The sequence below is a fragment of the Gymnoscopelus braueri genome (genome assembly GCF_963280865.1).
Source record: "Gymnoscopelus braueri genome assembly, chromosome: 19".
NCBI lineage: Eukaryota > Metazoa > Chordata > Actinopteri > Myctophiformes > Myctophidae > Gymnoscopelus > Gymnoscopelus braueri.
This window is the reverse complement of record NC_137621.1, coordinates 44,263,404-44,282,751: the sequence shown is the minus strand read 5'-3', so window position 1 is coordinate 44,282,751 and position 19,348 is coordinate 44,263,404. Positions and strand designations below refer to the sequence as shown.

At 39.0% G+C, this 19,348-nt stretch overlaps 1 protein-coding gene across 1 annotated transcript; it reads left to right on the top strand.

Annotated features, from left to right (window-relative positions):
* Positions 1 to 1,641: 1,641 nt before the first annotated feature.
* On the top strand, positions 1,642 to 11,296 carry LOC308074483 (uncharacterized protein). Its single transcript, XM_080413933.1, has 6 exons — positions 1,642 to 1,711; positions 1,939 to 2,277; positions 2,481 to 2,690; positions 8,967 to 9,053; positions 9,176 to 9,219; positions 10,771 to 11,296. Exons 1-6 carry the CDS (start codon positions 1,678 to 1,680, stop codon positions 11,110 to 11,112), a joined length of 1,056 nt encoding a protein of 351 aa, XP_080270059.1. The 5' UTR covers positions 1,642 to 1,677; the 3' UTR covers positions 11,113 to 11,296.
* The last annotated feature ends 8,052 nt before the right edge of the window (positions 11,297 to 19,348 follow it).

The window sequence follows — 19,348 nt, the reverse complement described above, 5'->3', positions numbered from 1 at the left end:
TCCTTATTAAATAGACGTTTACATGACGTCTAAACAACGTTCATAGTCTATAATAGGGTTTAACCCACTGAGCATTTTTTGGGCTATTAGACGTCTAAATAACGTCTAGGCTAAATCCGGTTTATGAGTGGTCTAAAAATGAAAGTTTTTTCGACGTCTAGGCTTAGCCTAGACGTTCTTTCAACGTCATTTGAACGGTTATATATTTATATCTAGCCGTCCAAACGACGTTGAAACAACGTCTAGGCTAGGTTTAGACGTTGAAAAAACTTTCAATTCTAGACCACTCATAAACCGCATTTAGCCTAGACGGCTAGGTGACGTTTAGACGTCATTTAAACGGCTAATAGCCCGGAAAATGCTCAGTGGGTATATAACACTGTGACAGCAGTCGAGTGCGGAGAGAATACATTACATTAAGAACACATTTTAATATGATGCTTCACACACACACACACACACACACACACGCACGCACGCACGCACGCACGCACGCACGCACGCACGCACGCACACACACACACATAGGTTATACTAAACCTTTGCTTATGTTTAAATGTTTAAAACCCCTTTAAACTGATTTATGATTTATGAATGGTGAAGAACCTGAGGTCCTATGTGATGATAGCCATGGTAGTGTTGGAAATCTTATTTGTAATCATTATTGTTCTTGAAGCCCGCCCCAACTACTTATACAGTGTGGTTTAATTTAATTTCACAGTTAACAGAAGAAAAGCTTCCATAACAGTGCAAATATATATCTGTTTTTGAATGCTAGATATTTACAGTGTACATTTATAGGTCAATATTGTACCATCAATACAATATGTATACAACTAAAAACTTCCTCTACTCTTGATGTCATTACTGTGCACTGTGCAGTTCCAATCTGCCTCCTGTACAGTCACCTTTTCAGAACATCTAATTTTAAGTATTTTCCCTGTAATTATTTATAATAAAAAAGCAACTAATATTGTCTAGATATGGATTAGTATGTAAATATCAGAAGTTGTTGCTTATTTGTTGCCCTAAACACTGATAAAGGTTGGGTGGCTGAAAACGTTTTTTTGGCATGAATAATGAAATGAAGCAAACAGAGTTTTCTGACTGACCCTTTATTTAATTACCTGAATGTATAGACATGTAGGATAATGCTCCAGTGTCAGAGAGCAGTTCTACAAACTTCATGTCATTGTCAACATCAGCTTACATACTGTATGTAGCCAGGTTTAACACTTATATTACTTCTATCAAACATACACACCATAACCGGCTGTTGTGGTTTTGAAGTGATAAATATGTCTGAGTTTGCGTAACAAACTCAGACAGGTTACCAGCCTATCGTGTAAACCTTTGATGTTATCTGAAGTTCATCATTCAATGCATTTTAAACATAGGATCCAGTAATTAATATTAGTCAGTGAAGTCCAACATATGTATTCATTTTGTGCCAAAAGTCATATTGTAAATGTAGAATTCTCTCTATTCAACTAAAAGTAAAAGCTAACTTTGTAAGGCTTCAAAACGTGTGCATGTGCAATAGAGGTCAGAGGAAGAGGGTGGAGCATATTGTATTTCTGGTTGGTTAAAAACATCTATACCTCTATTCAAAGCATGAGGAAGTTTCAAATCCTCTCTGGCCAGAACTTGACAAGTCATCTGCAGCTCATTGTCATCATGAGAAATGTCTACATTTATTGTTTGCTTTCTGGTGAGTGCTTGTTTTCATTTGATTCTCTGCCTGTGTGGTTCTCTGTCTCTGAGCATCTGTCTGTATGATACTCTCAATGCCTCTGTCTCATCCTTTATCTGTCCACTGTTGTGTAGAACATCTTGAAACTTTATACAAAACTAAAATCCTCCTCACATCATGTTCTGAATTAATAATTTGTGTGTCATACTGACAAGCTGTTTCCTTGGTTACCTCTTGTACTGTAGTGTTGAGTATTGTGGAGACAACACCTCTCAGCATAACTGGCCACGTTGGAGGCAAAGTGTCTTTTAACTGCTCAAACTGGGATGTCATCTTTACCTCCAATGAGGATAATGCAAAGTACCTCTGTTACGATCCATGCAAGACAGATGAAGACATCATTGTCAAGGCTGAATCTGGACAAACTAAAACATGGAGAACAATAACTTTGACAAACTCAGGAAAATACTTACTTGTATCCATCAATGAACTCAAGAAGTCAGATTCTGGAACATATGTATGTGGACTGGATATCAAATTTTCCACGGATGAATTCATACAAGTGCACCTTAATGTTAAAGATGGTAAGTCTGTGACTACTGTGCTGCAATGATTATCTGTACAGCATGTTTACACTGTAAGTTAAACCACTGCATGTGTCCCATGTTTTATCCTTCATATTTTGAAAGGGCTTCATTATTGATGTGTCATACTATTAGAAATGCATAAACATGAACACATGACTTGATCAAATATATCCCTCTGTTGTTCTCAAACATGATTCCAGCTCCCAATACAACAGCTAAGATGACCACTCCAACTACAACTACCAAGATGACCACTCCCGCTACAACTACTAAGATGACCACTCCCATTACAACGACTAAGATGACCATTACCATGTCTACACTTCACCATCCTGATGCTTCTACAATGATCTCTGTCGTATCCACAACAACCATGCTTCATAAATCCTCTTCCTCTTCTGTAGGGGCTGGTATGTAATCTGTTTACTCAAATATTTCGTGTGCAATATGTCCTGCAATAGAAATACAGATAGTCAAAGAAAGTTTGTTTATTATGGTATTTTTCTGTTTATTATGTTTGCGAAGTACTTTTAGAGCTGCTATACATAAAGTAGATTATAATAATAATAATAATTATTATTATTATTATTATTATTATTATTATTATTATTATTATATTATTATTATTGTTATTATTATTATTATTATCATCATCGAATCATCATCAATATACCAGAGCTACTGAATTGACTGGATTAAGTAGAATGATAGGGCAATATCTGATTGTCAGAAGATCATCCACATCATCTCTTTAGTCTAGTCCATATACTGTAGAGCATTCATACCAGTACTGGAGACACCACATGAAACACAAGAGACTTCAGTTGGAACGCTGATAATGAATTATAATGATATTATAATCTACACAATATCTACCTATCTACACAATATTATTGTGTAGATAGGGTTCATAGTGAAAATTATATTTTGTATTCAACCACTGGTCCTACATGTATCCATATTTTCTATCTTTTAGAGGGTGGTGGGTTTTATTTAAAGAGTGTTGCATCAAGTGTTGCACTGCTTCAAATGTCACATACTATAGACTGTCTAAGTCAGACATGCAGTGAAGAGGAAACTTTGGTCCCGTCTGTGGTTGAGGATGTGGTCTTGTGTGAAGATGAAGATGATTGTCTTTTCTTTCAGTATTACTTTGTTGTCTTGACTCAGAATTTCTTTATGTATTGTGTTGTGTTCAACTTCAGCTGTAACTTTATTGTCACTCCACAAGTTTACATCAGTTATAGAGGAAACTGCGGAAATATTTTGTGCAAGCTTCCTGCAACTGCAGTTCAATTGTTAAATGATACATTTAAGAATAAGGAAGTGTGCTTACAGAAAAGGCCCAAGAGATTATGTGTACAACAGATCAAATGTAAATGTTCCTCAGTCTATTTAGCAAAATCGTAAATATACATTGATAGGTTCTTGATCGTTATCTTAAACCCCCTTGCTGTTTGATCACACACAGATAAAGAAAGACACGTGACACACGAGATCTCTTTTACTCGTACGAGGATTGTAAACGACCATGTATCTCACTGGACACGATCCCAAATTTACAATGGCGCATCCTCCCCTCTGCCAAGCACTTTATTATCAAAAGACAGGAGAAAGGAGGAGACAGTGGAGTGGAATTCTACTAGCTGATAAGGACTGTCAGACATATTACACATTGGATTAATACATTGCAGGAATTCAATTAAATGAATACAAATCAAAGAAAGAACTTATATACACACATTATAATATATATCTCTGTACACAGATATTATAAACTGGTCCTAACATTCCCTCCTGTTGTTCATTTAATTAATACTTCTGAACATCAATCACATTTTTCTTGCCTTCACATTTCAAAATGAACATCATAACAGGATTTTTATTAATCAACCCAACAACTCAAACATTTGCCTCTTCGCTTCCAGTGGCCTTGGGACTAACTTTCTATGTCACTCTCAAATAGGGCTCGAAAAGAATACACACTCTCGTGTGGAGTGGAGCTCTTGGGACACAAATATCGTCATCAGTCTGAGACAACGCCGCATGTCTGCACGACCTTTTCATTGACCATACACTAATGGTCTTGCTTTGCGTCACTAACATTCTTGGAATTAATGTCATCTGAAATAAAAAAACACCACATGTCCTTTTTATCAGAAACGCAGACCCCTCCACTCGCAGCAGTCAAAAGGTCAAGAGTCCATCTATTCTGGACGGCCATTAACGACGCTGACTCAAACTCACGGTTTTGGGCCTCTTCAATTGTCATTGTAGCATTGAGGAACAGGCTAAGTCTATAGTTAATTGTCTCTACACGTAACATAAGCTTTCCCACTCCAAGATGGGGAAAGAGAGACAAACCAACCTTATTGGCACGGGATTACCAGTGAGATTGTATTTTTTTTACAACCTCCAATTCTTAGTTGATCTAAACAAACACGGGGGAGTCAGCATTAATGTCTGTTGACAATTGTGTTCGTTGATCTGACCCTTCTTCACAGAGCCAGCGTGGACATAACAAAGGTTAGGCTTCCGAGTGACATACAGGCTTAACAGTGCTATTTAGGGCGTATTTCAACTGATGGTACGGTTTACACGGCAAATAGCTGCTGTTAGTTCAAAGTCATTTTCTCCCAAGGCTCACCAGCGATATTGGATTTCGAGGCATGTCACTTCTCATGACCAGTTGTGTGAAGCAGATATATTTATATGTGTGCAAACATAAACATTCACATTTTAGTCTTAGCGATTTGATTAGCGTAAAAATATACCCAGCATTTAGATTTAGACGGTGAGAAACATTTTCGTCAACACTCCTCGATTTACGAGTAACTTTAATAATACAAATATATAATACACTCATAGAAATTATAAAACTCACAAAAATACCAGGGGTGCAATTCTAAGTGTAATAGGAATGGGGATGGGGAATATTCTAATGGGAGTCTTCTCCAGGTTTGGGTCTGACCTGAGCGCTATCAGCTCGGCCCCACCCGCTGCTGGCTTTTTCACTCCTATTACTTAAATATCTGATAATGTTCGCACCAATTTACAGTGGCCTTTTGTGGATCCAAATAACACGTTTCACAGCAATTGTGTTGGTGACCAGGACTCGGAACGGACCCTCTCAGCGCAGAGTTGGTCCTGGTCCTTTCGCTTGATGATCTTTATCACGGCATGCAGATCACCAGTGCTTCAGTCCCTGTAGGGAGAGAGAAAAGACTAGACAGATAATTTGCACTTTGGACTTTATTCGCTTTTAAATAAAGTAAACATCCAGTTTCCAGTATGGACTATTTTCATGTATGGCTCCACTAATGTGATGCATTATGGCTATGGCCGTTTTGACACATCTGTACTTCAATCTAGTTTTACAGTATCATCACTTTTCAAGAAGTGGAAATAATAGTCTTACATATGGCCTTTCGTTACCTTTTCATTGTCTAAAAACATGTACAAAACTGTTTAGCATAATTTTGAAAATTATAAGTGTGAAAATGCTGCTTAATTATATATTATATGTGTACCATCCCTCCTGTTTGAGATATGACCTATGGTCATGACTCAACTTCAGATCCTAAGTGTGAAATGGTCTGTGTCACTGGTGGCAGACATAACAAATAAAAACTCCCAATGTGAAGCGCGACTAGGTTCCTTTGCTATCTTATCTACATAAGCGTTTCCCAGGCGTAAAAGTGCCTCTGCTAGTCTACTGTGCAGCAAAAAAATAAACAAAGTAGAAAATGCATCTTGGCAACGAACTTTAGTGAGATGAGGTTCAGTACATATCAAAAATTTACACAGGTTCCAGGTCTTAATGGGTTAGTTAAGAGACATTTGGAGTAAAAACCTAGAGGCCTTAACATCTTTCAGTTTGGACAAAGGGATTAGTATGGTCAGGCAAGGCCTACACAGAGGAGCTCGTCTAATCTTTTTTTTTTTATCTTAACAAACCAGTTAAACCCATAATTTTGCATCATGTCATGCTGAGTGAGTGGCCTAGGAAGCTAGATGCTTTATTGCCCGTGACCTTCAAGTGCTTTAAGAGCTTACTTGTGGTTTTCCACACATACCTCACGTGTGTGGGAGATTCTCCCAAAATAAATCAACACAAGAGATAACGTGAGACAACTGAGAAACGTGGCCTCAAAATTTGCTATTTCCCTTGAGAAATTGGCTGGACTTAACAAGCCCTTGTGGAATACTCAAATGAGTAGAAATACTTAAAAAATTTGTACAGATACTTTAAAGTTCCCAAACTGAGTAAAAATACTCTAAACTGAAAATTATTTGGGCTTCTCCTGTTCTTTCTTGGCTGGACTTCACACGCACACGCACACACACACACACTCACACACTCACGCACAGGCAGGCTCACTGGAGCGCACACACACACTCCAGTAATCAGTCTCTGTCTCTCTGTCTCTCTCTCTCTCACGCACACATGTGAACACACACACACATGCAGACAGTCAGACAGACACACATACAATCTGCACATTACAGATTTGGTTCAGACTCATGCATCACTTCTATAATATTTCTCACTCCTCTCACACACACAGTTCCTGACACTCTCCAACGTAAGTGACGTCATTCCACATGCTTCAAACACACACAGTCTTTTCGGTACATGAAACTACACACATGCACGTATACAAGCACACACGCACGTCATAACCCATTTGTTCACACTACTGTTGCTACCCTTCACACTTTACATATAGTACATATGTATTACACCCAAACACCACATTCACTTACAATTCATGTACACTAACACCTGAACACACATGCACACTCTCTCTCTTCCTCCTTTCATGCAGAAAAATAACTTCTAGGTGGACTGTACTGCCATGTACTGTGATTCTCATGTTGTTACTAAAAAAAAATACATTCATCCACACACATACATACACTCTTACTCTCATTTAAACATCACTCCTTCCATGTCGTTGTGCACCACGACATGGAATTTTGAAATGTTTAAATGATTACTGCATCTATGTGGGGCAATTCATACAGATCACGAAAAATGCACAATCCACTCTCTCATTTACACATCTTTTAGACAAAACAAAACATGTTCTTCTTACTACAAAACTCTCTCTCTCTCGCTGTCGCTCTAATGCGCACAGCCTCCTACCTTCTTCTCTTTCTTCCCTTTGGTTTCACTTCTTCGTTGGTAACATCGACTACAATCACTTGTTTCCCAGGATCTTCTTTTTCCTTCTCCATATTAGCAGTCAATTACTATTATGTGGGTGAACTTAAATATGTGTGGTTATTATAATGTTCTGTTCAATGTGTAGAAATTATTTTATTCACTGTAAAGATCTTGTTCTTATCCTAACTAAGTGTACAGTATTTCAAACTTTATCTAGGCACTGCTGTATACTGGCCAAAAACTGTATCACACCCAAATTCACCACGTCCACCACGTGTAGACGTGCCCCAGGGAATCACGCACTTATCACTCACTTATCACATCCAAACCATACACCGTACACCCCTGAGATTGTTATGGGGGTTATACTAGCTATATAGAATAAATATAGACAAAGCAGTTTACACGACTAGATTTCCCCGGAGGGGGCTGTCAGACCCACTGGCTTTCAACCACCGTGACAAACACACACTCAACTTGTACCAGTATACTCTTGCAGCTAATAAAATGCAGTGGCTTTCGCCACTACAACACAACTATAACTGTAGTTGCTTATCTATGCACAACTACAACACACTTGTCAATATTACACCTTCGTAATAACAACAATATGTCCACACCAGGACCACTTACATGTTTCTTATAGGCGTGTGATCACGTTCAGATTTCGGCAGTCGTTCGTCGAAGAGAAGATTTCGGACTGGTGAACACCGGCCTGGTGCGACTTTACACCCCAGGGCTTGCAGGACCCTCTTGGATCTCTGGCTATCGATAGACTTGCGATGCGTCCTCTTCTCCTCTTCCAAAAACGACGTAGAAATCCGACACGAAGGACCAGTGAAATTATAGGTTCTTGATCGTTATCTTAAACCCCCTTGCTGTTTGATCACACACAGATAAAGAAAGACACGTGACACACGAGATCTCTTTTACTCGTACGAGGATTGTAAACGACCATGTATCTCACTGGACACGATCCCAAATTTACAATGGCGCATCCTCCCCTCTGCCAAGCACTTTATTATCAAAAGACAGGAGAAAGGAGGAGACAGTGGAGTGGAATTCTACTAGCTGATAAGGACTGTCAGACATATTACACATTGGATTAATACATTGCAGGAATTCAATTAAATGAATACAAATCAAAGAAAGAACTTATATACACACATTATAATATATATCTCTGTACACAGATATTATAAACTGGTCCTAAAACATGATAAGATACTTTATAGTATATTGTACATATTATACACTGTTTGGTTTATTATTCCTTTTTTCTTGTTACTTACTGTAGCACAGTCTGTGGGTGAAAACTGTGAATGGAAAAACAGAAGAGAGCAGATTATGGTGGTCTAAAAAGTGTAGCAGGTGGATATGTACCAGATAGTCTGCATTTGATAGTGTACGGTGGAGGATGTCTGTTGGAAATTTGTTTATGTATTATGTATGTCATGCTGTTTGCAAATTTGACCACCAGAGGGTGCTGATGTAACTAAATTATACACACTTCTAGGTTTGCTTGTTGGTTTAGCTGGCATGTTAGCAGTGACAGTGGTGGCTCTGCTGATGTTCTGCATAAAGAGAACCAGAAAACCACAAGGTGAGTCTCTCTCTCTCTCTCTCTCTCTCACTCACACACACACACACACACACACACACACACACATATGGGTAGCTCTGCCTGTAGCCTAGGAACCTAATTTCTCTTTTTCTCTTTTTCAGTGTCCGTCCTCAGTGCCAGAAACCCCACTGAAGATGATAGAGAGGTGAATATTATGACAGACTTCTTATAATTCTTCATTGTTCTTTGCTCTGGTGTACAGTAACTTGTGCTATATGTGTTGTTTTCACTCTACATTGTTTTTCTATGCTGTTTTATCTGAAATGTATTTGTGCTTGATGCTGCTCTTTCTTAACAAAATCTCTCTTTTAATGCTTGACATGGTTGATCTCAAGGTGACTTCCAGATTAAATCAAACTCTGACTGGTCTTAAACCAGTCTGTTTCTGGTGGGTGTCCTCATCCTGTTCCACTGCTCTAATAGTCCATGAGCCAGACAAGATTTCATTATCAAAAGAGTGGGCAAAACCATACCTATATTAAATTGTTCATAGGGTCAATACGAGTAAATAAATATATGATAACCTCTCCACAGGAGCAGCTTTTTCATGGTTATCACACATTTTGTTATTTTCCCCATACGTACATGACAGGTGAAAAAAATGACAAAATTTAAAAAAGAGTTATCATAATGAAACTTCCTGAGTTGATTACTTACATGAAGACAATGATTTATCGTATTACAAGTTTTCTGAAATTGTATATTTAAATATGCAAATTAGGCATTAGGAAAATATGCCTGAATTTGCATAACTTTCCAGAAACAACTTTGGAACATTGGACAAAGCCAGAGTCAACATTCTTATTTCATTTTGTTAAGATGTTGGAGTCAAAGGTTTTTAACAAGGGAATATTCAATATCTGGCTCAATTTTGGGGCTCTGGTTCATGGACTAAATGCCTAATTTGCATATCTAAATATACAATTTCAGAAAACTTGTAATACGATAAATCATTGTCTTCTTGTAAGTAATCAACTGGGGAACTCCTTTTTAAATTTTGTCATTTTTTTCACCTGTCATGTACGTATGGGGAAAATAACAAAATGTGTGATAACTATGAAAAAGCTGCTCCTGTGGAAAGGTTATCATATATTTATTTACTCGTATTGACCCTATGAACAATTTAATATAGGTTTGGTTTTGCCCACTCTTTCGATAATCATTTTTGGGGCTCTGGCTCATGGACTATAAGTGTGATATTGGTATCACATAAGCTGTGGGCCCAATTACACTTGCCACATCCACGTGGTTGTGAGGGTTTGTGGAAAGCGCATGCAACTCTTTGACATTTTTTAATTAGTGGGATGAGTAAATATCCAATTTTTAACTTTTCCTACAAATAAATAAAGAAAATAAATCACATTATCAAAAGATTTCCCCAAAACTTTTCTAAAATGTGTATAAAAAAAAATCTGAAATCGCATGTGTTGTGAGCTTGATGCTAGTCTACTATGCAGACAATCTTGGTCACTCCTGTATCTTAGATTTGTTTTTGTTTTTTTCAACCACAACTGCCTAAAATGTAAATTGTAGATCTGCAATCTTCTATAGCTGAAATAGTTCTTAATGGTCAATTCATAAAGTATTTTTTGTAAATGTGGTTCCCGGGAAGACAAAGTTCTCTTTTGGGTCTCGTGCTGAATATGTTTGTGAACTCCTGGTCTATGACATACTACGTCTTCCTCCTATTTCATAGACTCATACAAATGAAGAAACAAGAGGTGAAGACCAATCAACAGGTCTCTCCATGTCTCCTGTCTACACGACCATCAACATCATGCCCGCTGTTGACCCAACCTCCAACATCTATGCTAATGCTAATGATGACATCCACCAGGATCCTTCAGATTCAGTTGTCTACGATACTGTAGTCACCTCTGAAGAAAGCGTTACTTTCAACGTTGATTTGCATCCAAACCCAGATATTAAAATGCCTCAAATCTCTTCACTGGTGCCTTCAGTCAATGAGATTCCTGATGAGGATCTTTATTCACTGGCACAGCTGCCTAAAGATCAGGCAATTCCAATCCCTCAGTGAAGCCATTGCCACAGAACGAGTACTGCAAATATTGTCAATAGTATTGACTATTATTATCAATTGGCACGATCACATTAGCACCACTAAATCTAACACATCTTGGAATGCATGTGCTTCATGACTGCTTGGCTTTGGAATAAAAGCAGAGCAGAAGATGCAGGCCTTGGGTATGACTGCGCTTAACGCTTGCTATGGTGATACTTAAGTTATTATTACTAGACCATACCCGGTGAAGTGCGCAGGCAAAAGTAGTTGCAAACGTGGGGTTATTGCACGTCCTACTGTGCATACATACATATATACATATACATATATGCATATACACACACACACACACACACACACACACACACACACACACACACACACACACACACACACACACACACACACACACACACACACACACACACACACATACATATATATTCTGTCATGCATTGTACTTATATTAGAATGAATTGATTACTACAGCAAAAATAATTATACAACACTGTTATTACAACTTGTACAACTATTATTTCAACTTAACAACAACAATATAATTATGTGCATGCAGATATGCACGTAAAGGGTGCACATTCAACAGTGGAGAATGTATGGGCGTCCTTAACAAAGAAACGCTCTCCACCATTCGTTGCGATACGGGGCGACCGTGTTTAGGGGCGAGACAATTAGGCGCAGATTGCTCACCCCAGACCGTTCGGTGCGAGCCTGGGCGACCGTGTTTAGGGGCGAGATTGTGGAACGGTCGTATCGTTAGCTTGTACAGATTTTCGGAGAGTCGACATGGTGTAATGGCTAGATGAGATTAACTTTTGTGTCTCTGGTGGAGAGATTTACGTAAACGCGACGTGCTACCACCTTTGCACGAAAAGATTGCATTGCATTGCATTGCATTTCATGCACACACTCTCTCTCTCACTCTCTCACTCACTCACTCTCACACACAGCTCTCTCTCTCCCCCTCTCTTTCTCTCTCTCTCCCCCCTCTCTCTCTCTCCAGCCATCATAAGCATGGCGAGATTGTCTGATTGAGACTGTGTTTGACATAAAAATGCGAATAAACAGCTGAGATTGTAAATTGGGCGAAGCACGTTCAACACACACACACGCGCGCGCGACCCGTTGCGAGCGCTCACACACACACACACACACACACACACACACACACACACACACGGTACTGCGGCCCGTGGCCCGTCGCGAACACACACACGGGCGTCGCGCAAACACAAATAATGTACATTGTGACATGTCACACGTGCCTCCCCAACGTGCATGCGCACGTGCGTGTCCACGCATACACGGGCGCGGACCCAAGTTGTGGTGCGATCATCTCACACACACCACCACGGAGCCACGATGTAGAATGAAATGTGACTCCCTGGCATAGGCATGTTAGTCGCCCGCCCCCTCCCGCTCCCACCCCGGCCCAGAGTGGGCGGAGTCTATGGTGTGACAGACTTTGGTGTTGCCATGTTCGCCTATTGTAAGCGGTTTAGGGGCAATATTGGTGGAAGTGTGTTTTTGGCGTTGGTTGTGAAAGTGCAGGTGGGTGTGGGGACGCGTTGTGAGCTTGTAGAGCGGCTGTTTTCCAAGAGGCAATGTATATGTGTGACGGTGCTTCGTTTGGCCTTCTTTTCATAGACCTTGTTGCTTGTAGGGCTCGCTTCGTTTGGCCTTGTTTTCATAGACCTTGCTGCTTGTTTGTCTCGCGAAACCTGGCAACCCTGCGCAGCGTGATCTCCCATTGTTTGACACATAAACGGTAATAATAAGCTGAGATTTGATGTAATCGAAAAACGGGCTTCACAGTTCCATGCACATGGTAATGGTCAATGGCTGTGCGCAATTTGAGATCAATAGCTCCAGGCACTGAGGAGAACCGGGCAGAAACATTTTGGGCTCAGAGGGCTCAGAGGTTTGGGCTCAGAGGTTTGGGCTCAGAGGTTGGTCTCAGAGGTTACTAGAATTATAGGAGGATTACACAGTTATAGGTTCAGTATAGATGACGTCATTATATATTGGCCAGCTGTAGCCAAATTTGGACAATCTGAGCCCCTATGACTTCCATTATAAAATGTATTGAAGTTAAATATTTCAAAAAAGTCTTGTAGTAGTTGTTGTGCTCAAGAAATTTGGAGCTAATCAATCCAGCAGTTTGCTAGATTAGCTTTGAACAGACAGACAGACTATGGGTTCCATGTGGATCTCAGACATTGTGAATTATCCAATAATAAAGTAACTTCACCTCACACAAATTGCAACAAAAGTGAAAGGCATGCTTTCCTTGCTCAAATGAGTAATGTGGGGTGTAAGGACAGGGCAGTGGGTGTCGTTTGGTTTCCTTTGTTAATCTCTTATTATTGCTTATTTTGGTCAAAGGGCCTTTCCATAATTTAGATAGTTGAAAGTACATTGTTGACCCTCAATGTTTTTGCTCTGTCCTTATTTTCTTCAGTTTCATGTAAAGCACTCTGTAACTTTGTTAACATAAATGCTCTATAATAACGTTTTTATTGTAATTTTGCATCATTACTGATTATTTTCAGGCGCATTCTGTGATGCAATAATTGTAAATAAATAAATAAATATAAAATATTGTGCAAATGTATTTTCAAATGAAATGAACAACATGACTACAAAATGTACATTTTAACAAACCTGGTACATACCTTTAAAATAAGATTTTAAAAGGTTGTTTTAATTTGTCATCTTGTCAACCACATTTTGTCACTAACCCAAAGACAAATTTGGACCCAAAGACAAGGTTGTCATTGGCACAAGAGACAGGTGACAGATTGGTATCAAATATGAGAGGTGAAAAGTTGCCATCTGGCTTGAGTGTAGACGTGGTGCCTGGTTGCCATCAGTCTTGGTCTGGCTTCTGAACTTCAGTTGTATCAACACTGAAGTTGATGGAGGTAATACACAAGTAAATAAACTGTGAATATTATTGCAGGTCATGGAGAAAAGAAATTAAGAGGGCAGCAAAATATTAATATAAGAAAAAGCATGTTAACTAAATAAGGTTAAAAAAAAGGCTAAGACAAAATACTTTCAGCAGTTCTCAGCCCTGCAATTCCCCTATGACACTTTTTGTGGGGTCATATGGCTGTATTGTGTGGCAGTAGGCTATTCCTTCATTCACCCAGAAACCTGGATGTCGTGTATCCCAGGTCGGTAACATGGTCCCCTTTCACCACCTAGTGGATCATCCGTGGAAGTGATTAATCTGCACAGCATGGGAAAGCTTCACGTTTCATCGCTTAAAACAGCTGTGGTAGGCAGTGAAAGGATTGAGCTTACTCCTCAACAGTGTGACAACAACACAACTACAAAAATAGCAAAATAGCAAAAGCGAAAACACATGCACATATGTTGCAATTGCAATATAATAATAATAGCTATATGTAAAAGATTAAATCACATATGCACGTAACCATACATTGTGAGCCTGTATTCCTGTACAATCGATTCTGGCTGAAAGACAAGCTTATCTCTCTCTCCTCCAGTCCCCCCATGTCAGTATCAGCCTTCTATTCTATCAGTTTAGTGTATTATTTGTTTTAAGAATTAGTAGAAATATACAGTTACACTAAGATTGTGTGCAGGGGAGGGTGAAGAAACCCATGTTTATAGGAATAGCAATATTAAAAAATGATATCCTAATAGTTCTAAAGAATGCAAAAGGAGATTGTCAGATGAGGTTGAATGCTACCAGTCTACACAGTATATGGTAATTTGCTATAATAATAATAATAGTATCTCAAATGTATATAAACAGAGCTTGCTGCAAGCAGAGTCAGCCTAGACTTTAAACAAATAAAATACTGTCTGAAAGAGGTCAATCCTCATATGGTGAGGATTTGGAGACAGTGGGAGGTGATGGGCTAGTCGGTTATCAGAGAGACGTGTATGTCTATTCTGTTCTACTCTCCTCACCTGTCATGTCCTTCACCTGTTATTTCACTTTATTTCCTATCACATTTTTACATTCACCTAGTCACGTGTTCAGAATGTAATTTGATGAGTAATTGTTTACTTTAACCCCGCCCCAAAGCCACTGGACTTTACAGTGAATGTTGGGCTCACTGACTCAGCAATTTGGGGGATGAGTCACTCTGTACTGTACATGCCTGCTCAAATCTGTGGAAAGAAAAGGGATTCCCAATCCCAAATGCAACACTCACATGACTTTGCATGGGTTGTCATACAGTACCTCATTTATTACCCTTTCACCCCACTTGAACCCAGGACAATGGACTGATAAGTCTGAGTTTCCCCTGAAACTACTTTCCACATAAAGATATGTTGAAATAACATGCAGCATCTACAGTGGTGGACAAAGTACTCAACCCCAGTACTTGAGTCAAAGTATATACTCCTGGTAAAATATTACTCAACTACAAGTAAAAGTTGGTCTGTCAAATTTGTATTTCAGTTAAAGCATACTACTAGGTTCTTTTTTAATGCTTCAGAATTTAAAAGTACAAATTACAAAGTGCAATTTGTCTTGAATATTAATACATACTGTATTTACATTTTGACATTTTCCAAAAGATGTTCCAGAAATGATCCAAAGATATATAACTAATAGTGAAAATAGCAGATCTATAAGCTCACCACACGTTGCATCGCTATGCGTTGTGAGCTTGTTGATCTGCTATTTTGACTATATTTGAAATAGGGCTTAAGTGGTTAATTTATAATGTACTTTTTCCCTGCCTAGAAATGTAATGGAGTAAAAAGTACAATATTTGTTTTTGAAGTATCCAAAAATACAAATACTCAAGTAAAGTACTGATATGTGGAGAAATTACGTGTTATGGACATAATAATAAGACATGTCAATGATCCAAACAGCTTTGTGTCTTTGTCAGGGACAACAAGCTTTGTGATCTCTCAATGCGACTTGTTACATTTTCAAAGCAGAGATGAAAGCAGAGATGAATATAAGAAATGTTTAAGGACAGCTGTGACCTTTAGTGTTAAGGCCAATTGAAGTCAGAACCAGGTTCACTTGATGATCTTTGTCCTCATGACCATCCCAATATAAAACTTATCTTGGATCTAAGAATGCACGCTGCACGATGACTCAAGCTCTCGTCAGGCTGGTGATATTCAATGGGTTAGTGACATGGTACAAATGGCCATTCTATCAGAAACATTGTGAATGTAGGGGTGTCTGGAACCACATCAACGGGAATAAACACAGGAAACATAGTGTCTACATTCATGCTATTCTTATATCTAGTCTTCAGGAAGAGATTGTGACACACGTGATGATTCCAGCCTTACTGTCTTCCGAGTCTTCCAGTTGAAATACACAAACCATTTAGATGCAGTAGGTAATTCTGGGGACTCCTGGTGACTAAGACTGATGCAGACAGGAACAGAACATCAACTTCTTTGAACATGAGAGCTACACATTTCTGGCCTTTCCCAAGGCTGACTTGGCAGGAAATGCAATGTGGGGTTTGAGTTCCCTCCTTATGGCAACCATGACAAATCAGATTTTATATGGGGTCAAATCCCAGCTCTTTCAGTGCCAATGCGAGCCTTTCTACTAACTTTCCTGTCTCTGTTCTGGCCTAGACCACTGTTAAAATACTTCTCACCGGATCGCCCTCTGAACGAGTACGTTCAATGTTTTCAGTCGATTATGGGGATGGGTGGGGAGAATCAGGATGTAATGATGTAGGACATGTATATCCTCACATTTTGTTTAGCCTGAGTTGTATTGGTTAAAATCCACTGCTCTCGACCCAAAACCACTTGAATTTCACCCACTGCCATATTATTTGCATCATGTGTGTTCTAGTGTACTGGAACTGTGCAGCCACCACTGCCTAATACCTTTAATACATACATGTATTACAGTATGTGAGTCCTTGTGAATAAGAAGGCTAGGCCTGCTGTTTGCAGCCTAGCCTATGTTATAGGTTTAAATCTGGCTTTTCTCTTCCTCCTATACTTCTTTCCTGTAATTCTCCAATGTGTGCTTTCCAATAAAAGAAGGAGGAACATTTGAGTAAGAAATATATATATTTTGACCATGCACCCTATGTAGGCTACCGTATATTTGTATTTGTATACCATATCTGACATTATGTGCATCTTGTTATCTGACTTTGTTTCCCTTGTTTCTTTCTTCTTCTTTTTTTACACCTTATGACTGGTTTCTTGAAACTACTTGAAACCACCTGTAAACTTGATTTGACAATACTGTTGAAAGTTGAAGTTAAATTAAAAGTATGTCATCAAAGCAATATGTGAGAGTCAAAAAAATTGTCTGAGAAGTTTTTAATCTACAGTAAGTACCGTATAAATATAACCTGTCATAAACCTGTAGAAAGTATCGTAAATTTCACAAGGAGTCACGAGAAACAACCCATAGAGCAGGATGCATTTCCCAGTCAAGGAAAGGACAAGGAAACCCAGTTCCCTACTATGACCACGAACTGTGTGTGTGTGTGTGTGTGTGTGTGTGTGTGTGTGTGTGTGTGTGTGTGTGTGTGTGTGTGTGTGTGTGTGTGTGTGTGTGTGTGTGTGTGTGCGTGTGCGTGTGCGTGTGCATGTGTTAGTTTGCGACAATGGCTCTTTTATCTTTTCCTTCAACTTCAGTGAACTCTACCTTTCCCCTTTCCGTGTGATTGTTCAAGCACAGGTATTGTTTACACTGTGACTTAAGGTTGGCTATATTGGTCCATTTGTTAAGAGCTATAAGTTGCACCCCTTGTAGTTGGCATGTTGTGGTGTATTAGAAATGCTTTGTCATCCTATGCTATCTTTCCTGTCCTTATTCACTGTCACTATTTATTTCTGTATTCTTTTTGCAACAGATGTAGTTATTTATATACTTATTGCAATGTCATTTGTGACATTAAACAACCTAACCTGAATCTCCACAGCAAAGATGCAACACTCTCTACAAGATTTACAAATGATTCAATTCAATGTCAATATCCCTTAGCTCTTCTCCACCCCTCCCCTGGCTCTGTGTGTTTTCCTGAACCATAAACTTAATAGATTACTCAACATTGGCCGAAAAAGAAATGACAGAGAAAATGCACTCAGACAGAACACTGGGCTTCCCTGTCTAACTGGTCCCACCGACTGAACAATAGAAAGTAAAACAAGCTTGGAGTTTCCCCCGGGCCTCCATAACATTGCATTCAAGTTTGTTTTTAAAGGCATAGGTCACAATTTTAAGACGCCGATCCAGTGCATTGTGTACTTGCAGTTCTCCGAAATGCAGCCGTGCCAACGGTTTTGTTATCCAAGAGTTGTGAGCTTTGAATTGAAATGCTTCAGTGCACATTGATCATTATGAAAGCCAATTCTGTGAGTCACACAGTACTGACAACATGTTAACAATGTTGTAAGACAGTAAGCAAGGTATGTAGAAGGTGTTTTTTATATAACTTAGTCATCTTGACTTGAGGTGTGACACACATCTTGACAGGTATGGCTGATTACAATTCATTGTCTCAGTACTCTGACTGTGTGTACAGTGACAACAAATGTTAATCTATTCTAAATGTCATACTAGGCCGTGTGCTTTTTCAATGGAATGGCTCACAGCTCCTGATGAATAGTGAATGAAATTATACCAAAAATCTAATACATAAATTTCACTTTGGTCTACTATGGCGTGTTGTGTTGGGATGCAACACGTTGTGAGCTTGTAGATTTGTTATTTTCGAATACTGGAAAATAAAACATGGCTTAACTAAGTGTTTAAACGGTTCCTCATTTTGCTGGGGACCCCCTGGAAAGCCCCGAGTCAGTAGGACCCATGGGGGTCCCTAGACCCCACTTTGAGAACCAGTGACCTAATAGAACACCTAATGGCATTCGCCTGGGGTTCCACATCCACATTCTGTTGTAATAGAAACTGGCAGCACTCTGTGTTGAGAAACACTGTCTTCATCAAGTTGATTAATTACATTATGATTAATAACGAAAATGAAAGATTCATTCTTCTTCATTGGAACAAACATTAACTTAGATAGTGTTATCTCTGTTGTGCATGCTTTATTGTTATCAGTTTATTGTGTTTGCGGAACTAAAGTTTGTTGAGCAACTGTGATGATAAGCCAATCGGATTCAAAGGACAAAAATGTTATTTTTTGCAGGAAATCTTGCATAGATTGTCTCTCCAGTCTCTACCCACTACAGCTGTGAAGCAACATTGGCATGTTTCCTATTATCCAATGTATTACAAAAT

Bases quoted from the DNA above. Each gene is read 5' to 3' on its own strand.
- LOC308074483 (XM_080413933.1), top strand. From the start codon at position 1,678: ATGAGAAATGTCTACATTTATTGTTTGCTTTCTG. The intron at 9,054-9,175 runs GTGAGTCTCTCT...TCTCTTTTTCAG, and splicing joins GAGAACCAGAAAACCACAAG to TGTCCGTCCTCAGTGCCAGA. The intron at 9,220-10,770 runs GTGAATATTATG...CCTATTTCATAG, and splicing joins CCACTGAAGATGATAGAGAG to ACTCATACAAATGAAGAAAC.